The sequence below is a fragment of the Staurois parvus genome, unplaced genomic scaffold (genome assembly GCF_062004578.1).
Source record: "Staurois parvus isolate SC_StPar_1 unplaced genomic scaffold, SC_StPar_1.0 ptg000172l, whole genome shotgun sequence".
Classification (NCBI taxonomy): domain Eukaryota; kingdom Metazoa; phylum Chordata; class Amphibia; order Anura; family Ranidae; genus Staurois; species Staurois parvus.
In genome coordinates, this window is record NW_028317968.1 from 2,828,652 (window position 1) to 2,854,677 (window position 26,026).

Here is a 26,026-nt window from a genome sequence, read left to right on the forward strand (position 1 = left end):
CACATGCTCAGTTTGGTGGGTATTGCTAGAGAGGTTTTTATTTTTTCTTGGGAGAGTGCATGTGATCAGCACAGGGCCAATCAGCACTGTCTAGACAGAGGTCAGGGGTTCCGCATCCCCCTAGAGCAGAAAGAAAACTCTTCCTACAAGCTTTAACTAGTGCTCAGCTGAACACTGATAGAAGTCACACGACTGATCTAACTGCTGATGAGAAAAGGTATTTAGCAGTTTATATTTACTATAATAATTTCATTTCCATGTTCTGTGTACTGTGGGAGACCAAATATAGTGAATGCAGGGTCCTGGGTTTAGTAGCACTTTAAGGTCAACAATCTCTCTTTGTTCTAGGTTTTCAGAGTGTGGGAGAGCTGAACTTTCATCAACTGTTTATTGCTGCAAGTGCCCTCATTTTAGAAGTTTCTCCTTACTTCCTGTGTACTTCATGGGTGTCAAACACATCAAAAAGTGAAAGGAATTACTCTCAGTATATACATAGGTAGCAATAAAAATAAATTTTCAGTATACTAAACATTGTTTATAAATTCTGCCAGGATTTTGTTTCTGTTTGCGTGCCCACATGGAAGGTTTTAACTCTTCCTCGCTATGGTGTCCATTTATGAACCAGCGGTGACTGATCGCTGCTCAGTTCTCTGGAACTCTCGGAGAACACAGTTCTCCTGTGAATGCCGTTTATGAAGCGGTGTAGATCAGTTCTCCTAACGCAGGGAGAACAGTCTACAAACGCTGGAAAATGGCTGCTTTTACTATAATCTTGTGAGATTACAGTAAGAGATCAGTTTACTAAGCAGAGGTAAATTATCGCTGCTTAGTTTTCAGCTCCTCCGATTCTCCAGCTCTGGGCTGGAGAATCTGGAGGGAGAACTCAGATCTCCAGTGAAGAGCTGAACATTATCTCCGTTGATCTCCTGAGTATCATAAACTGTGAATAACCAGAGAATAGCTGTGATCCTCTGAATCGCCTTTTTTCTATGTGTCATAAACGGACACCTATATCCAAAGTTGATAAAAAGCATGGTCCAGAAATTGATTTTTAAGGACCATGTTTTGCTTGGCAGTACCGGAGATGAATGTTACCCCTGATGGCTGGGTCTTCTTATTTTCAAGAAAATGCCTTGTTAATTGGTCTTATTTAGACACTACTTGGTCTTGCTGTTTTCATGCCATGTTGTGCTTGGTTCTTACTTAGATACAAATATTTGTAAAAGTTCTTTGCTGTCACTTTACTTGGACGGTCATGTACCAGTGACAATGAAAGCCATGTGACAGTCATTGTGAAAAAAACAAATTAATGTGACTGAGGCAGACAGAATAATTGTGTGGACTTTGTGATTGACTTGGGGGAAGTGCATAGTGATAATACAATTATATTTATGCATTTTACGTATAATTACAGGTGATGTATACAAAATTGTGGACCCTGCTATGTAATGTACAGTGCTTTTTACAAAGATGGTTTAATGAATGCATAATAAAGATGCATACAAACATACGTATTAAATAGTCTGGGTTAGTTTATTATTTTACCTTGTAATTCTTCGTGGCTCCATAAAGCTAGGGGAATCCCTCCTTCTCTTTCTAATAGGTGAATAACTTCTTGAGCGTCTGCGGGGTCTTGCTGCTTCTGTGTCATTAACTCGCGTTCGGTTCTCACCATCCTTCACCCTAGTGTAGGCAGAAGCACATAAGCAGTTAATAAACACTTTTAATGAAAGGAGTAAGGATTGCCCAATTACCAAACAGAATAAAATGAAGGTACTACAAAGCACAGATTGTATAATTTTCAATAATTGGATTTTGGTGAAAAAGCTCTAATAATCACAAATAAAAATTTAAGAGTGCTGCTTTTCTAACTGAGCAGAAAATTTAATTCTAAAATCAGGCTGGTCACAAATGACCATATTGCTTGATGACAAGAGTTTGACCAGACTTTGAGATCACTTGCCTCTAGAATAATAAAGCAATAGAATGCAGACAGGCAATCTGTAATAGGTGCAAGCTCTATAACAAAAATACATTAGCATAGATTACTGGTCATCCAGACAAACTTTACTTCACAAATTTTTTGACTGGGAAACCTCTGTAAGGTGTTATAATAAAATAAAGCTACAAACCATAAATCTGTATTCTCCTTTTGTTAACTTAGCAGCAAACACAAAACAGAAGGTTGTACACAAAATCTACATAAAGGTAAAGGAGCTTAATTCCATGTACATTGATTGTAAGCAGATCTTTTACAAAATATAAATCCTAAATTTTTAGTGGTTCTGCACTATAAAGATGATCAACTCCTAAATGGTGCCTGTGACTTTTAAAGCCAACAATTAACCATCCATATGGCCAGGATGGACTATGTGGTAGTACAGTTACCTTATTTAAGCATGGATATGGACACTATACAACATATTTCCTCATTTCCCTCCCATGTCTTCTGGAAGCTCAGCTCAGGCACTAAACACTTCAAATATTTTCATTTGACTAATGCCATGTATGGTTATGAGTCACATATCCAAGGATCTTGATAATAGCCCATTGTTTAAGGTGTAATTTCATTGCTTTCCCAATTCTGGTTGGATAGGATAAGCCTATCCATTTGTTTTGGTGACCACTCTCACTGTGTCACTGTCACTGTGATGGGAAATGCACATTTTATAGTTGTCACCAGAACAAGAGCTGAGGGTCAACATTCCACTGGGGACTGCTGTCTAACAGAGGAATTCCCCTCAGGACAGAGAGTGAAGGAAATCTCCTCAACCAAGTACAGACAGCATATAACTGAGAGGGGTTACGGTCCCTTTCGTTTTCTATGCAAAATGAATTTTAAAAAAATGTTTATTTATATATAAACTTTAGCTACATGACAAAAAAAGGATGAATTATTAAAAAAAAATAGATTATTTTCAATAAATCTTGAAAGTCAAAAAGTGAAATCACAAAACTAAAAACACATTGTAACTTTATACAGTCTTTACCTGTTTAAAGTTTTCTTTTGAGAGGCAGATCGAGACCTGCTTCTGGCCATCCTCTTGTCACGTGACCTGGAGCGAGATGGCGATCGGCTGGAACTCCAGGAGCTGCCTCTGTGGCCAGTGCTGCGCGCTGGACTCTTTTTTCGGTCAGCATTCTGTCTAATATGCTTCAATGAAGACTCAGAGCAGCTATTCTGTCTACCACGATGATGCTTTATTTTTAGCCTGTGACATACAAACCCTAATTATTTCTATCCATAATCTCATTAGAGCTTTATTTCTTTTGTAGTTATTGACATAAGCACAACCTGAATAAAAGCTGATCATTTACTTTCATTCACCATGGTTTCAGCTAAACTATGTTTCAAGTCCAACAAATCATATATGCTATATAAATATGACCTTACTTTTTGGCTGCAGCAGCATGGTTCTTTTCCATTCCAGTGGTATGTGACAATAATGACCCTTCAGAATCACTACTGTAGCTTGTATGGCTTCCTGAGTTTACAGAAGACTCCTTATGTATCCTGGTTCTGCCCCTGGTCCGCCCATGGTGTCTGTCTGATGATGGTGACCTAGAGTCTCTTCGATGCTTATCATCTGATGAACAACGACCACCTTTGCTTGACGAAACAGATCTTGGGCTCCTTACATCATTACGATTGTTGCCCTTGTGATGGCTAGGTGAGGTTTCCACTTTTGCATGTGTCCGTGATGATGGAGATATTGAATTCAGCCGCTGCAGAGGAAAATAAATAGAAATGGGGGAAAAAGAAAAGGTGGGGAGATGCTTTAGCACTACTTCATCAGCAAGGAACAGAAATGTTAACTCACAGTTGCATACAGCACGTTAACACAGAGATTCTACACTGAGACTATTTTTTCTGCTTAGCCTTCTGACCCCAACAATGCAGCTCATGCAATTTTGCATGCAAAACGCAACAAAAAGAAAATAGAAAACAAGAAATTATTTCAAAGAGCGGGTGGGGGAAGAGAGAAATCTAAAATTAAGGTCTCACATAAAAAAAGGAAATAAAGAAAAAAAAATAATTGTATGTAGATTACAAAAATATGGGTTAAATATTAATTGGATAAAAAAAAGAGAAAGTAAAATCAAACTAATAAAAAGTGAGGAGTGAGGTAGACATCTGGACAAAACAGCACAAAAACTGGTAGAGAGATTGAGGAGGGAAGAGGGGAAAGTATAAAAATAAAATAATAAAATAAAATCCACAAATGTTACTGAGAAAAATAAATTGTCTTTTTTAAAAAATTCATTTTAGTATTTCTGAACTCCTTTATTTTGCCGGTAGAGTACTGTTGAGCTTTCATCAGCACCCCATGTTCTCAGTTTTGTCACACTGTGATTTTTTTTTTTTTTTTTTTAAGTCCCTCTTGGTTAACATCCACTTACCAAGAAAGTGGCATTTCCTCCTTTAGTAGGTAAGGTATGAAGAGAAGGGAAAAGTGGGGCAACATAAGTGCATCATTAGATTCACAAAAATGCAAGAGAGATAGAGAGAGAGAAAAAATAATAATAAAGAAAAAAACACACAAACCCACTTTCCTGGCCTTGTATTTTGAAAATGCTTGAAGAGGCCAATCACGAGGTTTGAGTGACCTTGGTTAGTTATGTAAGGAACCTCTACTCAGGTTTTAACTTTAAGCCCAGCTAGTGTATGCATTCTAAATTTGAAATAATTTTCTTGAAGAACGTATTGGATCATACATCAGTATCCAAAACTTGAACTGAACAATGGTGGCTTTAAAATGCAAGGAATGGTAAGTCAGGTTCTGCATTACATATCATGAACAAAAAATAAAAAAAGAAAACATAAATAAAAAATAGTTGTTCATTTTTTGAACAGGAGTTAGACTTCTAAAAATGTATGCATGTCCAATACGGTGTTCATTTTCAATAAATCATGTCAATACTAGCTTACTTGTATAGCTCATGTTGACACATATCTAAGACATAGGTATAGTAAACCTAACTAAATGGGGCTAGAACTGTGTAAAACAGTAAAAGTATTGATAAATGGCTACGCACACCCATGACGAAGATTCTGGGGGTGATGTGTCAATGCTGCAAGAAAGGGAGCTGTTCCTTGCCTCATTTTGGTTCAATTTGGATGTTAACCAAATATTAGCAAACAAATGTAACCATAGATATGAAGTTATGCCTCAAGATATTCAATACCACTAGCCAACATATGTTTTCTTCCTAGCTGTGAAAAGAAAAGATGTCACATATTTCCTGTCAGGACAATACTAATCATATTTGAAAGCTTAGAGATGCAACTATTTTACACAGTTTAACACGTAATACCTCTTTAATAAACATACAGAAAGAATTATACATGCTAAGTGTTTCTGCTACTCACAATGGGCAAAGGAGGTGTTAGGGACAAACATTTGTTTTCTTTGTACAATTATGTTGCATGCCTGAATATTCTGCTCCCTTTTAATTCATTTTTTAATATCAAGTTTGAAACATCGCCCCTTTATCTGCATTAACAGTCATATTGGTGACATAAAATATGTTCTTACAAAAAGCACACAAAAACAAGAAAAATAAGCAATACAAAACAATGGTTGGGTTTACAAAGTTAAACAAAGAACCTTCTCTGACAATTAATTTATGATTTTCTGGGAAGTAACAGACTGCTACAGAAAATCCCATCACAAAATCTGAAACCTGAATCTAAAAAAATAAATCTGAAAAAAGAGGAGTTGCTATCAAAGGTTCTTTTCTCTCCCTTTATGGAGAACCAGTCACTTTTTGAAAAAGTTACCATATATATGATGATTTACTAAAGGAAATTACAATCTTCACACAATAAATCATTCACTTCAATTATCCAATTATGTGAAAAGCAAATTCTTGTTTACTTATATTTACTGTGTGAAGATTTTCAACTCCTTCAGTAAATGATCTCATTTGTCTCAACGGTATCATTCATAGAAACAATGACAGCAAAGCATCAATATGTTAAAGTGGTAGTAATGTCCCATTTTTTTCTTTTTTTATACCTACAGGTAAGCCTATATTAAGGCTTACCTGTAGGTAGAGAAAATATCTTCTAAACGTGCACAGTTTAGGAGATATTTACTTTAGCAGCACAGGTGATGTAACCAGCGCAATGGACGGTATGCTGGCTACTGAAAAAGCCGTGCTGTGGCCGATACTCCTACGTGCATGCGTGGGAGTGACGTCATCACGGCTTGGCCAGTCAAACAATCACAGCCCGTGAACCCGGAAGGAAGATCGAGTGAAGATGGAAGCCCTGGGGAGCCGTGACAACGCTCCACTGGAGGGCTTCATTTTCAGGTAAGTCTTTCATATTGTGCTAGTATGCAATGCATACTAGCACATTATGCTCTTAACTTGCAGAGAGAAGATATTTTATTTTTATTTATTGCAGTTTACTATTGCTTTAAAGTCTGCAAGCAGAACATCATGAACTAGCAATGTGATGATTCCATACTCCCTGCTCACCATAGATAGAAACTTTCAGCTGAAGTGACTGACAATGTCATATGTCTATGACCCTATTGTTCTTTTGGGGCAGGGGGTAGGGGGAGTGTCAATTAAGCCAATTTGAGAACAATGCCCTCCATTACTGTGAATTCCTTTCCCAGCCAATAATAAGTAGATCTAGGAGCTTCTACCCCCTCCTCTATTCTCTTCTGTTTCTAAAGGATAAATGTGTTCAATTGGCCAAACTCATTTAAAGAAAAGCAGAAGACACTAATGTCACAGGTGGTTGGATCCTGCCTGTGCATTTGACCACCATCTGAGAGATCCTTAGCGGTGGTGGACTTATAAGATGTGGTCATAATAGCATAAGGTGTACAGAGACCAGAAATGTTCCCAGCAGTTTTGCAGAGGGCATTTTTACAACTCCTTTGTTTTGAATGAGAAGTTCATAAACACAAGCCAATTCAGTCAAAACAGCAAAAAGAATTTTGGAAAAAGAGACAGCTTTTCTTTACTCTCCACCATTAAACAAAATTAAAATATATACATTTTGAGTAAAACCATTTGTTAAAGGAGTAAAGAACAATGAATTAAAAAAAAGCCTATGGGTGGCCATTAGGAGCCCATTACATCCACGTGGTTGCTTGCTTGGGATTTCATTCAGTGTTCAACCCCAACCATAGATACAACTATTTGTATCTAATATTTCATATATACTTGAGTAAAAGTAAACTTTTTTTAAAACATTTTTGTTCTTTTTCTTTAGGCCAAAACATTGTAAGAAAATATTTACATAAAAGCACTATAGATTTCTTTTGTAAAGATTCAGAAATGTAGTGCTAAGTGCAATGTTTAACCCAAGTTGTAAAGTAATCTTCAAGTCAATAGGTATTTGCACAAACAAAAGGTGTACCAATAGTTATTTTATTGAACTTACTGATGTTTCCAATTTTTTGCATATAAAATTATATTAAAAATGAAATGTGGTCATAGCCATACAACAAGACAGTTCAAAATTGAGATATAGGTGGGCTAATCAAATATTGATCTGAATTAGCCCCTACTGCCAGCCGGCGCCTACACTTGAAGTCAACTGGTTTTGCACAGGTTCTAGTCTCTGCAGTCTTACACAAGACTATGGAGGGTAGGGTTTGATTGTTAAAAGTCTATGGGGTTGATTTATTAAAAGGAAAAAAGGCTGTTTACTTTACAAGGGCATTTTCTCCAGAGCTTAGTAAATGTGGTGACATTTCAGTTTGCAAAGAATACGCAACGATGTGCAAGGAAAATAAGAAAACAGATCTCTTGCTTGCACACAGTTAGATGATGGAAGTCAGCAGAGCTTCAGCTCATTCACTATGCTGTTAGCATAATTTCCATTCAAAGTTCAACTCCGCTTGCAAACTGAACAGTCTATTTGGCTTTAGTAGATCAACCCATATGTATCAAACATTAAATCAATAAAGCAGGTGTTGTCAATAACCTAGTAAATGTGAGTAATATGCCATAATCCTATAGTGATCCTATAGTGATACACTATGGACATACAATATGACTCTATAACCTTTTCTGAAGCCTTGTCCTTCTTGGAATGATAAGGTATACAAAACAAGTGTAAGGGATAACGCTACATATGCATAGAATGTGCTAGAAACTTTCCAAAGATTCTCTTAAGATTAACTATTTCAATTCCAATGAACCATTACTTTAGCAACACTATCCTCTTCTAGAGTTTGGCTTCGGAGACATTACATATTTTCCAGTGAAAATATTATAATGATAGTGTACTATGGTGCTCATGTGCTATGTACTCACAGTATCAAAACGTGCTACTTTATTTACTACATTTGAGCTATTGCAGTAATACTTAACCGCAATATCTAGTAACAAGACATGCCAAATTGCCTTTCTATTGTTAGGTTATCATGGAGCAAATGTAGCAAATGCTTCAGCCTCCAAACCAAATGTGACAGTTTTTTTTATTTCCTCTAAAATAACATTCTCTACATTGGCATGTGTAAATGATCTCACTTGCTTACATTTGAACATCAGCTGAAACATTAAAGCCAGCAAGGTATATACAGAGATACAGATTGTAATACAGAGTAATATAGTTAAACTGAAGGTGTCTCACATTCAGCCTTTTCTAATACTCTTGATTCCAAAGAAGGTGAAACAAAGTCTCTATTGAGGCAGCTGCCAATTTATCATCACATAGGGGGAAAATAACTTACTGCTGTTGTCTACAACATGATGATAATTATTTTTGAGGAATACAGAAGGAAATATGGGATTGGCAATTTTTCAAAGGTAAGACAAAAAATGTTACAAAAGTCGCCAAAGTACGCACCTTCCTCCTTGGATAAAAACTTTAGCATAAATCAGGACTGTATATTTAATACATTTGCAGAAAAGTGGCACCAAATCAGAATTAAAAAAAGAATTTAAATGTCACATCAAAGTACTAACTGCCAGCCTGAAAACCTCTATATTTAAACAAACAGCAGGTACTGTAAACTGTTCAGAAACTGACACAATCACATTTTAGAGTCTCTTCTATGATCTCTGAAGTTGAATTTCCCCACAGTACCTGCAGCTTCTGAAGGAGATGTCGATGCAGGTTTGTTTTAAAGCTCTGTTTGTAAAAAATATATATATATATATATATATATATATATATATATATATATATATATATAGCAATTTCTGCTTAACAGCTAAGAATCATGAAACCACTCCTGCAGTTCTAAAGGATTTTTAAAGATGTGGGGACAGAAATCTGCTACTGTAGTGCAACCATAATTTAATATAATGACTAGGTTTCAGTTTGCACTTCAAAATGGGAATCTCAATTTTGTTTGTTAGGAAGTCATGCAAGGAGACAAGACTTGCATGCTGCTATACAGAGACCATAATCAGAAATGCCTTTTAAATGCAACACTGTTATTTGTATATAATTTCTACATGTTATATTAATTTTTGCTGGAGTTTGAGCCATTGTACCAGCGTGATACCTGCAGCTGCAGGCATCTCCCCGGTACAGTTATTTAGAGCCGACAGTCAGTTCTCTTGTAATAGCAATCAGAGTGTCTAACTAGCCACTCAATTGCTATTACTACAGCTTGCTCTGTCTCTCCTGTCCCACTGGATGGTTGAAGAGCCACACAAAGCCTGGATTGGCTTTGATTGGCTCTCCGCTATGGTAACCTGGAGCAATGACCTGGCATCACTTCTGGTTTACCTGGATGTCAACGGTGCCATTTTGAAAACACCAATCTTGGATCTCTTAAAGACCCCAGATCCCTCCATAAAGAGTACCTGTCACATGCCTATTGTTATCATAAGTATATTTACTTGCCTTGTGACAGCAATAAAAGTGATAAAAAAAAATAAAGCAACAGTGTAATAAAAAGTAGTGCCCTCGTCCCACAAATGCACATATCAGTCACGCACGCATGCAAACACCGATCGTCGCTCACGTGTGAGCGAACATCAGACCATGGGCAGTAATTCTAGCACTAGACCTGCTCTGTAAATCTAAGTGGTAACCTGTAAACACTTTTAAATCTTGTCTATGGATAGTAAAATTTACATTGTTTGTCGCCCTTGCACAGGCATACACTATTTTAGGAGTGACATGTTTGGTATCTATCTACTCAAGGTAAAATCATCTTTTATATTTTACAAAAACCTCTCTACTCAGGGTAACATCATCTTTTATATTTTACAAAAAAATCGGATTATGTATTGTGTTTTTGTGCATTAAAATTCCATAAAGTGAATTTTCCAAAAATTGCATTTGAAAAACTGTTGCATAAATACTGTATCGCATAAAAAAGTTGCAAAACCCACCAATTTATTCTCTAGGGCTTTAAAAAATATATAATGTTTGGGGGTACCAAGTAATTTTCTAACAAAAAATACTGATTGTTACATGTAAAGAAAAATGCCAGAAAATGCTTGGCATGGAAGTTGATATTATAGTTGGCCTTTATACACACTAAATTAGGAGCACTAACGCTTAGCTCCCTTATAATCACATTAACAAAATGTAATCACATATTAAACCAATATCAGGTCCATAGTCAAAAAGTTGATCACCAATGCTAGCATATACAGTTAGGTCCATATATATTTGGACACAGGCATAATTTTATATTTTTTCAGGTATTTACCAAAACGTATTCAAGCTATAGTTATATAATGGATATGGGATGAAAGTGCACACTCTCAGGTTTAATTTGAGGGTATGTACATTCAAATCGGAGGAATGGTTTAGGAATTACAGCTCTTAAGAGAAGCCATCCCCCTTTTTCAAGGGACCAAAAGTAATTGGACAATTGAATAAAACGCTGTTTCATGGCCAGGTGTGGGCTACTCCTTTGTTATTTCTTCATCAATTAAGGTCTGGAGTTTTGCACTTGGAATCTATCGCTCTGAACCTACATCATGCGTTCAAAGGAGCTGTCTATGCAAGTGAAACAGGCCATTGTAAGGCTCCAAAAACAAAACAAATCCATCAGAGAGATAGCAGCAACATTAGGAGTAGCCAAATCAACAGTTTGGTACATTCTGAGGAAAGAAGAACACACTGGTGAGCTCAGCAACATAACAAGGCATGGATGTCCACGGAAGACAACAGTGGTGGACGATCACAGGATCCTCTCTATGGTAAAGAAAAACCCATTCACATCATCCAGACAAGTGAAGGACACTCTCCAGGAGGTGGGCATATCATTGTCAAAGTGTACAATCAAGAGAAGACTTCACGAGAGCAAATACAGAGGATTCACCACAAAGCGCAAACCATTCATAAGCCTGAAGAATAGAAAAGCCAGATTAGAGTTTGCCAAAAAAACATCTTAAAAAGCCAGACCAGTTTTGGAAAAGCATTCTTTGGACGGATGAAACTAAGATTAATCTGTACAAGAATGACGGGAAGAAAAAAGTGTGTAGAAGGCTTGGAACAGCTCATGATCCAAAGCACACAATGTCATCTGTAAAATATGGTGAAGGCAGTGTTATGGCATGGGCATGTATGGCTTCCAGTGGCACTGGGTCATTGGTGTTTATTGATGATGTGACAGAAGACAGAAACAGCCGGATGAATTCTGTAGTGTTTAGAGATATACTGTCAGCCCAGATTCAGCCAAATTTTGCAAAGTTGATTGGACTGCGCTTCACAGTACAGATGGACAATGATCCAAAACACACCGCAAAAGCAACCCAGGAGCTTTTGAAGGAAAATAAGTGGAATATTCTCCAATGGCTGAGTCAATCACCTGATCGCAACCCAATTGAGCATGTATTTCACTTGCTGAAGGCAAAACTAAAGGCAGAAAGATCCACAAACAAAGAACAACTGAAGACAGGTAAAGTTAGAGCCTGGCAAAGTATCAGAAAGGAGTAAACCCAGTCTTTGGTAATGTCCATGGGCTCCAGACTTCAGACAGTCATTGCCAGTAAAGGATTCTCAACAAAATATTACAAATGAACATTTTATTTAGGATTATATTCAATTGTCCAATTACTTTTGGTCCCTTGAAAAAGGGGGGATGGCTACTCTCAAGAGCTGTAATTCCTAAACCTTCCTCCAATTTGGATGTACATACCCTCAACTTAAACCTGAGAGTGTGCACTTTCAGCCCATATCCATTATATAACTATAGCTTGAATATGTTTTGTAAATACCTGAAAAAAACTAAAATTCTTCCTGTGTCCAAAGATATATGGACCTAACTGTATAGTAACATTATCCTTTACTATATTTTGATTAAAAACAGACATTGCGTTTTATATTGCACTAATTGATAAAAGATATGTATCAATACATAGAAAATGAAAGCTGATGGCTTTTTTTGAAAGCTTGCCAGTGAATCCAGGAGAGTTGGCTGATCTAATAACAGATGAGCTCTTTGACTTTTTGTTCTGTACACTGAGGTTCACCTGAATGGGGAAAACTGGCACACACAAAACAATCATGGCTGTACTGTATTATAACACACACACACACATTATCAAGCTTCTATTTTGTTTACCTTTGAGCAATCACCACTGCTGTTCATACAAAAATCTGGACGTGTCACAGACATAGCAACTATTTATCTAATACATTATTGCTTTGTTTAAGTTGCTGGCCAGCAGCAGATTTTTTTGTATCAGATAAACCAGTCCCTAGGGTGCAACAGGACTGTTTTATAATACATCAAACTTTCAAGTATTTTCTGCAAACACCACATTGAAGCACTGTGGAAGGCAAAATAATATTATTAATAAGATTAATAACTTGTTCAACAGTTCCACAAACTTTTTCACCAAAAATGGTAGCAGCATGTGGCCCCCTTGTTCTGATCTACAATTATCCAGATCTTCAAAGGATGCATGAAAATACCTAGGGTTTGCATTCTGCAACTGGATTAATAGGGCTATATAATTTTAAAAGAATTATGTTTAAATTTGGTAAAATATGTATATCTAAAGGGAAAATACAAAGGTTTTTTAGTAAACATTGTTTCATTTTTTAGTCAATATGTTTTCATTCTGTTGTTATCTGTTTTTTTTTTTCAAATAAGCATTTAATACATGACAAAGGATTTCCAGAATACTATGGGGTTTCTTTTCTTCTTTTTTTTAAGAAACAGCACAATAGTAGCTGACTGCTTTAAGCTGACGATATTGCACTGAAACCTTAAACAGCTTAAGCTACTGAGCTTTGTAAACAATGTGCCTCTTACAGCAGGTGGTAAGGAAAACATGAACATAAGTTAAAAGAATCAAATACAAATTGCACTACATAATATTCTTATGCAATATGATATATGCAATATTTTTAAAATTGTTCATTTTATTAACCATATTAAAAAGAAAATTTAGTTACTCAGAAAAGGGGTTTGAGGTCATAATAAAAATAAAAATAACAAAATGTCAAATTCCATCATTATTTTCTTTCAGGGAAAATTATACTGATAATGTACCAGTTTCAAAAAAAGTATTTTTCTTGCAAGGAAATAAGACAGTTATCAAAGTATAAATGCTACTCAGATTTGGCCAAGAGCAGTTAAACGCCTTTTCAGTTAACATTTAGATCATACTAAGGGAGTTGATTTACTAAATACATGAATGTCCTCTGTTTGCTTTCAAAATTTATTTGGGAGAAATTGAAATAAATAAACAGTTAAAAAATATATATTTTCAGCCTGAAATTGATGTACGCTTCTGAGCCCTAGGGATCTTTTAGTATATAACCTCTAAAATCTAAATTGCCTGTCTTGTACACTATATATTAAATGTATAACAACAGAACTCTAATTTCCTAATTCTACTAATCGCCATTAAAAAGAAAGACAGCGTAGTTTATTTTAGATGCCTCTAAGCAAAAAAAAAATGACCTTCAAATTTAATCCTATCTTATACACAGAATGGTGCTGTGAAAAATATGCCATACTTGCAGGAAAAGCTAATTTTAATTTCCCTATTCTTGTTATTTAATCATGTCAATGTTGGGAAGATAGGAAAGCTAAATGAAACAAAAATTAGATTAGTAAATAATTTGCTCTTTTTTGTATCAAAACAATTGGAAGTTTTTAGAATTTGGTCTTTTTATTATGTCTTGTAAGTATATTATATACAGTACACTTACATATATATTAGTATATAACTATATATACAGTATTATCAAATAAATGGTGTATTGACAAAATACAGCTACAATTTTCTAAAGGTACTTAAGTGCAAGGACTGTAGAAGCTACAGCCACAAATAGACCCATGTTCCTTGGGAGGTCTAGAAGCCCCAATGCCTCTAGTGTTGCATTTCTACAGTGCCATCTGGCTCTTTAATTGCTAACAATTGTTTAAAGTGCAACTCTAGATACAACATCTTTGTTTTAGTTTAGATTGGGGAAAACTTAAAATGTCAGGGACTTTTATTGCTATTTAGATCCCTGTGAGGCAATTTATTTCACTGGCTGTCCAGGAAGGAAGGGAAATCCCCTCAACTGGCTGACATCCCCCTATATAATCCCTCTAACTCCAAGCTAACCCCATTTTTGTAGCAAGCAATTATAAGAACGAGTAGAGGGAAATATACCCATAACTGTACTCCAAGAAACACATTTTAATGGAAAGTCAAAAGTCCTATTTTCTATATCGGACTACTGTTACTCGTTAGCCCTGTGTTTTGTATACTGTTTTCTTCTAATGTACCTTGTTCTACACATGTACACTTTGCATATGTGGGTCCAATTTTCTGTACTATTGTTTCCTTTTGACAACTCAAAAACTTAATTGATGAAAAAAAAATCAATTTTCTTTGTTATACAGTATGGGTTGCAGGGTCTTTAATTATTATGACTGGGATGTACAAAAGCATTTTAACTGAAAGGTAGGCAACACAGAAAACAATGCCTATGGGTCCATCTAAAAAATGGGTCAAGAAGACTTAACAGATTCAGAAAGCAGCTTGAACCTCTTTTGCCTGAAAGTGACATCAGACGAAGCCTGAAAATCCACGTGATAGAACTTAACAAACATGAGAGCCGAAGCCCAGGTGGCAATAAATCTGAGCAACAGATGACTGATGCTGAAATGTCCAAGAAGCACTAGCAAGTCAGGTAGAGCATTTCTTAACAGGGATGGGAGGAATCCTTTCCTTCTGACTGTAGGTCCTAATGATAACTTTGATCTGCCTAGAAATGGTTGAATGAGAATGAGGAAGGTCCCTGTGGGAACCCTTGGGAAATACAAGGAGGAAATCTGATTGCGTAAAAGATGCAGTAGCTGAGAAGTAAATTCTCACAGGGCCCACAATGTCCAGGGGAGAAAAATGTCCTTTAGATGTTTTGAAGCCAGACATAAGAGAGGAAGGACAATGTCCTGGTTTAGGTGGAAAGCACAGATAACCTTTCAGAGTAAGACAACTTTGTTCTTGTGCACTACCAAGAATAGGTCCTTACAGCATAAGGCTACTAACTCAGAGAACCTTCATGCAAATGGGACAGCAACAGGAAAAGCCACTTTATGAGTTATGTCAGAGAAGGGAATACACCTAATAGGTTCAAAAGGCGACTTCTGCAGAGCTAAGAGATACAGAATAAAGTCCCAGGGGGACACAGGAGAGCATACAGGGGGAGAAATGTGAGCTACGTCCTGAGCAAAAGGTCTTAACTAAAGAATGAGCCAAAGGTCTCTGAAACAGAACAGCCAATGCCACAATTTCTCATTTGATAGTATTCAAATCCAGATGCTAGTCAGTCTGGACTGGAGGAAATACAAAATATGTCCCACGGAGTACTTTCTGGAAAGAAAGCTCTTCGACACCAAGCAAAATAGACCTTCCAAGTGTGATGGCAGAAAGTTGACAGATGTCAACTTTCTAGCCTTCAAGGGGGTAGGGATGACCCAGTCCAAAAGGTCCCTGTCCCTTGGGACCATGGCTTCAATAGCCATGCTAATAAAGCCAGAAACAGAGAAACAGAATGGAACACTTGCAGAAAGTGGAACAGAATGCCCAGACAATCCAGAAGGGCCCACAGAGCTTCTGCCAGTGCCACATCCTCCTGGACCTATTTGAAGCAATGAGAATAGCAGATGAAGGAGAATCTGGAGGAGCAGAAAGACATAGACCAGGCTGAACGGATCAAACAGCATCCTCAGTGCATCCATAATGAAGGATAGAGGGTCCTTTGGACATGGCAGCAAACCTGTTCAGTTGTTGCATGTGGACACCAGCAGATCCACATCCAATGTCCCTCACCTGTGGCAAAGGGCTTGAAACAGTTCTGAATGGAAAGTCCATTCACCTGGATCCAGACCCTGGTGAGAAAATCTGCTTGCCAATTTTACATGCCCAGGATTTGGATTGTGGACAGGGTGGGAACATGAAGATCTACTCAAGAGAGGAGCAAGTTTGCTTCCTTTTGAGACTTTTGGTGCCTCCTTGATGAATGATGTAGGCCACAGCTGTCACATGTGTGGCAGGAGTCTCCTCCATTCATCCTCACAATAAAGTTCAGTGCTAAAGACATAACCAAATTGTTCCGATCTTTAGAATGTTTACAGGATAGCAAGCTTCCTCCTAAGACTAAGTACCCTGTATTGCATCTAGGACTGCTCTCCAACCCTACAGGCTGGCATTCACCATGACAGCTTTTCACATCTGTGGAGGAAAGGACTTCCCTGACTCCAGCACTAGGCTGGAAATCCAACAGGCTAGGGAGAGTCTGACCTTGAAGGTTAGATGCATGGGACAGTCCAAGGGCCAATTCAGCTTGTCCCATGCAGCCAGAATGTTTAGGTGCAACACTTTGGAATTAAATCAGGTATACAGCACAGCTTCAAAGGAGGCATCCAACAGACTCTAGAGCCTCATGCAGGCACAAAATGAGGGCTTCCTGTGGGCCAAAGGGACAGAAAGTTTTCCTGAGGCAGGAAGAAGCTGAACAAAGCACAGGCACTAAAATCTGTGAGATGGGTCTAGCAATGCTTTTTTCAGATTGAGGATCCAAACAAAGCTCTGCAGAGTCTGCACTGTCTGTTGAATGTTGACTGACAGGGACAGGGAGGGATGGCCCTTTAACAGGGGATCATTCAAGTACCCCTGAGCATGAATCAAAACCAAAACTTGAGCAAGCATTTTTGGCAAAACAAGGGGGAACAAGATGTCTTGGACATGCCAAAGGGATGAACGACAAATTAGTACTGCTGATTGTGCACTGCAATATGCAGCTAGATGAGACAGAAAGATTGAAATGTGTAAATAAGCCTTCTGAATGTCTCCTGGGGCCAGAAAATCTGCTGGGAGGGAGAGAGTCTATGACTGACCTGGCAGTAACTATGCAGAACATCTCAAGTTGAGAGTTTAAAAATCCAGAATGGGCTAGTCTCTTTCATTCGGTTTGGGAACAGTAACTAGGTTTGAGAAGAAACCTTAAAAAGTGTTTTTATGTTGGTACAAGGGTAATGAAACTAGAGCTGCTGGACAGCAGCAAGCAGATCTGACTGCTGTGATGGAGAAGTAAACAAATTGCAATCAGGAAACGGAGGAGACAGAGTGCAAAACTCCAGTTTGTAGCCTCTGGAAATATCACTCTGGACCCAAGCATCTGAGGTTTTCTGGGAGCAGAAAGCTGACAAACATCTCCCCCACTCTTACAACACTGGAGGATGATTTGGAACCAGTCTTGGCTGATTAGGAAGACCATGTCTTCTTATGAAGGTACTGTACCTTCCAGCCTTAGACCTGAGAAAGACTGAGCAGGATGAAAAGAACCCTTTTGAACCTCGCAAGTCCTGCTGGTAAACATGCCAGTTTTTTTTTTTGGGGGGGGGGGGGGGAGAATACTCTTACCATCTTTGTTCATTCACCTGGGAAGGGTAACCGCTCAAGATGTTTCTTGTATGAGAGCTCAGCTGACCAGTGTTTAGGCCTTAGGATTCTACACATGTGGATTGAAAAAAGGTTCATACAGGACGTTTGATGAATTGTATCCACAGGCCATTCCTGCAATAGTGTAAGGCCACAGGTAAAAGGTCTATCACTAAGGCTGGATTTAGGATTTCAGCTCATGCTCTTAGTTTAGACTGCAAGGGGTTTATTTACTAAAGCTGGAGAGTCCAAAATCAGACTCCCTTCTGCATAGAAACCAATCAGCTTCTAACCTCAGCTTGTTCAATGAAGCTTTGGCAATGAAACCTGGAAGCTGATTGGTTTCTATGCAGAAGGGAGTCTGATTTTGGACTCTCCAGCTTTAGTAAATCAACCCCCAATTGTCTGGCAGATAGCCATAGTCTGCTTGGCAAGGCCCACCATGGAAAAGAGATCTTTAAACAGGGTCTCTAACCTCTTGTCTGCTGGGTCTTTGAACATGTAATTATCCTCCCCAATAGATATCAGCACTATTGAGCTATTAAGTCCATCTGACCCTTTTTTGATGCATTTAAGATCTGCCATTCTTGTGAAAAATCATCCTGAGATGGGTATGATCTACAGAGCAGTAAAGAGAGAGGGGGAATACCTTGGTGCCAAGCAGAAGGTATGCAGGAGACAGCCAAGCCACAGTCCTGTCTAAAAAGAGGAATAGGCAGGACATTTAGCAAACCCTATTAACTTAAACAACAAGGAGCACAGATGCAGCATACGCTTGAATCACACATGTGCAATAAACACACAGTTTGTGCAGATGCACTAGGTACCACACAGAAACTGTGTGCAGTAGGGCCAGTACAGGGATGCCATTAGGACAAAAATGGAGCCCAATTTAAAGAACCCCCAGCACTCTTGACTCCTAGCTGTGACCACTGGAGTTAGCATCTTGGCCTAAGTGTTTAAAGGACTTTTCACTTTCTACAATGGTAATAGACTCTCGTGGGCCTCTGACACTCTGCAGCAAATACTGTGAGTTGTACAACATGCCAAGATGAATTCCTACAACAGTATTCAGTGCATGGCAGCAACATTACAGATTAGCCATGCATTTTCCGTCCAGCAGGGTCTGGGTATGATCCCCTCAGGCTCCGCTGAGGAGTCAATCAATCTAGAAGATGCACTGGGAGCCATCGTGGCCCTGGTGCAGCAGAAAAAAGAATCTTGGTGGAAAGTCACCATCACAGATAGAGATAGAGAGAGAGAGCGAGAGAGAGAGAAACCTCCATAATAAGAAGGTAAGCTTATTTAAATGTAAACAATGTCTCCACGTGGTAGATCTCCTTGCAGCCAGCCAGATCACATCACTTTTGTGAATATTTTACCAAATAATACCTAAATCAGCAGGAACTGAATACATGGGGACACAAATTAACCCTCAAATGTCTAGACTTTTTAAATAATTATAAATAAATAAATGAAACAGGGCATACAGGCAATGTAGATAATGTATTTGTAATCTGCCAAAAAAGTTATTGAGATCACACAAAGGTAGATCTACTTTTAGCGCATGTAATTCTCAGCTACACATTCCGTTCATGGAGATGAACACCTCCGTCATTCCCCTTTGCTAAGTGAAATCAAAACTCTACTAAACAGTCATTGTCCTGTTGTTCAACAGCACAGCTAGTCAGGTGTATTCGCTGTTAAATAGCTAACTGTTTTGATAGCACTCCAGGGGTCTGTAGGCTGATAGGCAGTACATACCACACCAGACAGGGTAATAGCCAATGCTGGACTCCTACAGACTCAACAATCTTTCTCCTAGCCTTGCTGTCAATGAGCAGTAGTGGTGACTTCCTTTTGATTTACAGGGTTCTCTCTCACAGGGCTGCTACATCTTGCAATCAGCTTCTGCCCTCAAACTTAATTCCACCAGCAGGCTGATGCTGCTGTTCAACCCTCGGGGTCACCACTTTCCCCACAAAAACAAAAAGGGAATAGAACATTCTCCTTGTGCAATATAAAAAAATGCCTTTTTATTGGAAAGATAAAATCCTACTTACAAAGCCATTAGTTTTCTGAGCATTTAAAGAAGTAGACAGAAAACCAAATGTAGACGTTCCTTTTGCAAATGCTCCCACCAAAAACCCAAAGCGTTTAGAAGGTTATGACCCTTCTTCATCAGGGGTGTGGGAGCTTCAGAGAAGTTATGACTATATACACTATTACCATTTCATAAGCCCCTCTCCTAAGGGAACATTTGTTTTAAGTGTTTTTATGTGCAGGGATTATTCAGCGCCAGCTTATTTCATTGAAGAGAAGAAGTCCTTCACCTATGGACACAAGCAAAAATCTGAGGCTAGCTTGAAGTCGGAGCAATGTCCCTGCAGCCTTTTTTGCCAGTGTCCAATCACCTGAAGGCCTGGTCCACACTTGAAGGCCTGGTTCACACCTGAACGCTTGTTTTTTTGGTGCTTTTTAGAGAAATGCCCCATAATCCACTTAACATGGTTTCCTATAGGAATGTTCACATTTATGCTTTTGTCAGGCGCTGCATTTTTGGAAAGGGTCAGGGACATTTTTAAATGCAAAATGGTGCATTTTTGGTTCAAAAGACTTCAATGGAAATGTTGCAGAAAAGCACATTTTTTATGCATTTTTGACACATTTTGTGTTTTTTAATCTGCCCAACAACAAATTGTTCAAAAAATAAACATCAAGAACACATGAAAAACATGTATAAAATGTGTGTGCAAAATGCAAAACACACCGCAGAAACGGATCAAAAGCAAACTGCATAGCTGTGAACCAGGCTGAAGGTAGCTGTGTAAACTCAGTAATAATGAATAAAGAGCCTGTGTCCAATACTGTACAACTAAGGCTCGGTTCACACTGCCATGACTTGGGATCTGACTTGTGAGACGCCAAGTCGTATCACATGTGAAATCCCATGTTAGTCAATGAGAACTGTCTTAATTAGAACTACTGAAGTTGCTCCAACTTTAGAAAAGGTTCCTGTACTACTTCATGGCAACTTCTATCCGACTTGTGCCCAAAGATTTTAATGGAGGTCGCCTCCAAGTCAGATCCTCATCTATATTGATGTGATTTGGATCCAACACTACAGGAAGATTCCCTGCAAGTTGGTTTAGAGTTGCTTCAAAGTTGTTTTAAAGTAGTACTTAAGTTGCCTGGCAAAGTCGTGTGAAAAAGACTAAGAAATTTAATTTTTGCTCTTGGGTTTAGTTATGGTTTACTGGAAACAGAAAATAGATATTATTTAAACACTGAATATATAACTTTGAAATAGTAGAATAATAGCTAGTTACAACTCTTCCTATTACTACTGTAAACATAAAGTACACATTACAGTAATGTGTAAAATCTACATTATTAGTCATTGCAGAGAACATTTCTCAAGAAAATTAATGGTTGCAAATGCCCCTTGTTCAGCAAAGTCTCTCCAGCAGGTTTACAGACCTGTGTTTCCAGGACATCCAATTGCAATCATTTGAAAAATTCCGACACAGATTTGTCACTGAAAATAAGACAGGTTTTTCACTCTAAACTAATTAAGAAGTGGTCAAGGTTAGGTTTCATTTTGTTGCAGTGCTACTTTAGTACAAATGAGCAAGGAAATTATGACTCAAGCTATAACCTTGTAGTAAATCTGTATAATAATCTGTCTTGTTCCTGTTTAGTGCTGCCTTTCTGTGCAACAGAATTGAGAAATGTCCTCCTACATGTTTGAATATTGTGTTTAGATTTAGTCTTAAAATGTTTTTTTTTTAATTAAAATAACAAACATGTTATACTCACCTGCTCTGTGCAGTGGTATTGCACAGAGCAGTCCTGATCCTCCTGTTCTTGGGTCCCCCATCGGCAATCCTGGCTCCTCCTCTTCTTTGTGTGTGCCCATAGCAAGCCATTTGCTATGGGGACACACGTTACATGCTCGCTCCCAACCTGTTTGTCTATGGAGCCACGCTCTTTAGACACACACAACGAGACTTGGCCCTGCCCCCCACTTTCTCTTAACCGCATTTGATTAACAGCAGCAAGAGCCAATGGCTCCTGCTGCTGTTTGAGTCCCTGTGTGAAGAGGAAGTGAGGGGAGAATAGATGCAGCCATGCACAACACTGATCTCTTCTCCCCTCTCTTCCCCTTCACACAGGGAAAGGGGAGCACAGGGAAACTAAAAACGTTTTTTTACCTTAATGTAAGCAATGCATTAAGGTAAAAAATGTTTTTAGGTTTAGTATCACTTTAATAAAAAAGAAAACTAAATAGATATAATTTTCATACATGCGCATATTCAAATACACAAGCACACTGCTTAGTCTCCATCATTGCCATTTTATTTTTCTTCCATGTAGTGATATATATTTCTTCAACTACTACATCTAAAGGGATTACATGTTTTGCACCACCCGTGAAAATTTAAAAGCTTTGAAACAGAAAGTAGTGACCTGCTGGACTCTTGATTGTCCACAGTTAGGGTGTTATATAAGAGACTCCTCTCAAACGAAGAGAGTTTCTTAAGATACTGCAAGATGCACTGTGTTTAAGTTTATTGCTTACTAAAACATAATAGTATATCATTCTGAAAAAGTACAAATAGAAAAAAATCACGTAGAAAGACAACAGCATATCATTAAAATGTCTATATCTATAGCGTAAAACTACAAAATTATTTAAGTGAAACCTTATCTACAATTTTAATTTTTGTCAGTCAGAAGGCTTAATGATACACCAGAGAAAGAACTAAAATAATGTAAAATAAAAACTAAAAGAAATATAAAATTAACATGAAAAATAAGCTATTGTGCTTGAACAAGCTCATCTTCAGTTGTGAACGTGCAGAGGTAGACAAATACCTACCTTCTTTAATTGTCAGAGACAGGAATGGAACAATAACAGAAAAGAAAAATCTCCACATTAGGAGTGCAGAATGGAGGAAAAAGACAATGACTCTTAGTAACGCGTTTCACATCCCTTCACTATAATTAGTGTAGTTGTTCCAATTACATACATAATATCTAATATTCTATACACCATCTTTAAGGTTTCTCTTTGATTAGGTTTAAGCCATTTTTCAGGGAGGGAAGAGGAGGTGAAAAGAAACAGGTATGACACTTTTTTTGGTTTCATTAAACATAATGTGCATGCAGTGTCACCAGCAAAACAAGTATGTTACGAGTCAAAGGCCTCCTATTAATATTGAGGCCCTCAAAAAGAAATCAAAAGAGTGAAACAGAAAGTAGCAGAAGTGGAAGCCAACCAGAATGAAATGGAAACTTGAATCTCTATTTAAAAGGGAAGTCAACTAGTCCCTCATTCTGAAATGGTGCTCAGGAGACTTTTCCTTTTTTAATTTAATAAATCTCATATTTCTTAAAGTACATTGGTAGACTGGCTGGGTTGCATACAAATTTGGTGTACACCAATTTTATTATGATTATAATCCATTAACAAACTGCTTATCTAGAATATTAACATATGTATATATTACATTTACAAGGGGTCCCTAAAATACTTTTTTAAAGTGATACTAAACACAACACACTAAACACTGTTTAAATTACATTATCCCTTCTCTTTCTGTATGAGGATGATGGCACTGTAATTATTTTAATAAACACGATATACAGCTCTTTCCCAGCCTGTCTGCAGGGAACCATAAGCAGGAGGAGTTTCTAGCCCTCTGCTGTTGATCACATATAGAGTAAGAATAACTAATTATTATCAATAAACTGTTTTCAATTGTCAATCAAATATATATTTGAAATCACATCTTTCTTATTTTTTGGCAATAACATGGTGGGGGCAGATTTCTGCCAGTCTCAGACTGTATCACACTCTTCCAGCCTGTATCTTCAAATAACAGGGAGGTGAGGCTTCCATCAATTAAGATATAATATCCCACCCCTATTGTGTTTAGCTGGTTAGTGGGCATGAAGGAGAAGGGCTATCATTAAGCACTGTGTATACACCCACATTTGTGACTCTATAGTCAAATGGGCTGCTCAGATATGATAGGAAGAAAATGTTCAGGGTAGAAATACACTGAAAACTGAGCATGTGCACTAGCTGCCTACACTGCTCTGCAAAATACCCAACTGCATTGGAGATATAGACAGAAGGGGAGCCAGAGAACAGCAGGATCAACCAATTTTTTTCCAGAATAAAGAAAATGAATCTCATAGTGATTGTGAACAGCATGTAATACAACATTTATTTAGTTTTTAATTATGTGGGTTTAGTGACACTTTAACAAAGTGATTATTTACAATTTTGCATAAAAAACTGGCACAAACAGGCTAAGCTACCTAATTATCTACTATACATAAACAGCAAGCATCAACATTGCGAGTAAGTAGTTGTTCTTCACTACCGCGAAGAGGGAACTTGAGAAGCACAGGACACATTTCATACTGAAGTCAACAATTAACATTTTATCACTGTATATATGTTAATTTTAGCAATATTAAAGTGTGTAATAATAGTGAATATGACAACCCATTTTTTTAATTGATTTTCTTTTTTTATATAAGAATGTTATGACAGCCAATTTAGAAACCCTTTTGAGACAAATACATTATAACAAGGACTTACAGGCCACAGGGAATAAGTGAAACAATTTTACAGCCATCAGGAAAGCCACATTTTTCTAAAACATCAAATAAACTAGTCGGAAAATGTTGAAAGAATAAATGGGATCTTTTTATAAAGGGAATCAATTTAAACTATTAAAGACTCCACTTGTCCTTTAAAAAGTTACCTAAACTTATTATAATTGTTATATATATGTGGTTATCACAGTTTATGCAGTTTTAGTGAACATAATCTTATTTTGCTAAATACTGGTTATAAAATTGAAAAAGCAAACCTGAAATTAAATGAATTAGTTAATACACTATACTTATATTCCTTAAATAGATTCCTATCATTCATATTTTATCAGTTATCTTCCCTTTTAAATCAGCTACAAAAGTATAAATATGTATAGTTAAAAAAAATCTCCATTACTACTAAAAAGGCCCACAATGACAGACACACAAAAAGAAAAACAAAACTCTAGAACATCACAGAAAAAAGGAAAATTGCAATTCTGTTATGAGAAAGAAAATGAAGAAATGAGTGAAAATACACTAATGAGACCACTGCTCCCTAAAATAAAGTCAAAGTTTTACCGATTTTCAAATGAGAGGCTAAAGAAAAACACAGATGAGATTAAAAATATAAATAAATTGATCTAAGTTATATTTGTCTAAATATACTAAGCAAGCATGCACTTTATCATAGTACAACCCATACACTGATAAGGGGCTTTATTAAGACTTAGTTTCTTAGAAATTTGAAATGTTTTCTGTGGAAACTAGCAAATGATTGTTGAGTACCACTGTAGGCACCAGGACAACTAAGGATAGTAAAAAGGAGAAAGTGGGGGGGTAGAAAAGAGAGACAGAGAAGTCTATGATACAGTGAAGATACTCAGCTTTTGCTAAACCCAAAAAGAGAGCATGAATCAGAAAAAAGTAACAAAAAAAATTAAGAAACAAAAAATAAAATAACTGTGTTATAAATAAACAATGACTGAGAAATAGACAAGGGTTTTTACATTGTAAAATATCTTCCAAGTTGTGTTTTTGTTGCAAGCTTCCTAGTAACATACAATAGCTGCATATCTAAGATAATCGTTATACAACATTTTTGAATACACCACAATAAATGTTTAGGGAAGAAACATTCTGCTCATTTGTATATGACAACAATTCAAGCAACCCTTTTTGGTTAGCAAAAATCTGGTTCTACTATGTAAGAAAAAAAGCAGAGAATTTTACACCCTGCAATACTCTTGTCAAATCAAATTATTTGATTAGAGTGGGATCTTTATCTATGGTGGATCTCAAACTGAAAACCACTGGGAAAAATAACAGCTTATTGTTGAGATAAATATACACATTTTTTTTGTTCAGGTTCTGTGTACGCGTCATGCCCTTTAAAATAATATTTGTCTACTGTCAGGAATGCAAGGCTTCAGGGAAAAAAAGAGAGTCAAAATCTGCATTGGTGAATTTTATTCTACCAACCTTTATGACAATATGCAATTAAAAGAACAGTAAAGGTCCAGTAAACAGTTCTGTCACATATGAAAACATTCAAGTATAACAATACTTTTAGAACAGAAAT

General features: G+C 37.2%; 1 protein-coding gene across 1 annotated transcript in view; it reads right to left on the bottom strand.

Annotated features, from left to right (window-relative positions):
• Positions 1-26,026, bottom strand: part of SRRM3 (serine/arginine repetitive matrix 3) — a 571,012-nt gene that overhangs the window by 16,476 nt on the left and 528,510 nt on the right. The window contains exons 13-15 of the mRNA XM_089676583.1: positions 3,395-3,726; positions 2,991-3,212; positions 1,546-1,683 (exon numbers count right to left, since the gene is read on the bottom strand). Coding sequence (XP_089532709.1) covers positions 1,546-1,683; positions 2,991-3,212; positions 3,395-3,726 — 692 coding nt within the window. The remainder of the gene's footprint in view (positions 1-1,545; positions 1,684-2,990; positions 3,213-3,394; positions 3,727-26,026) is intronic.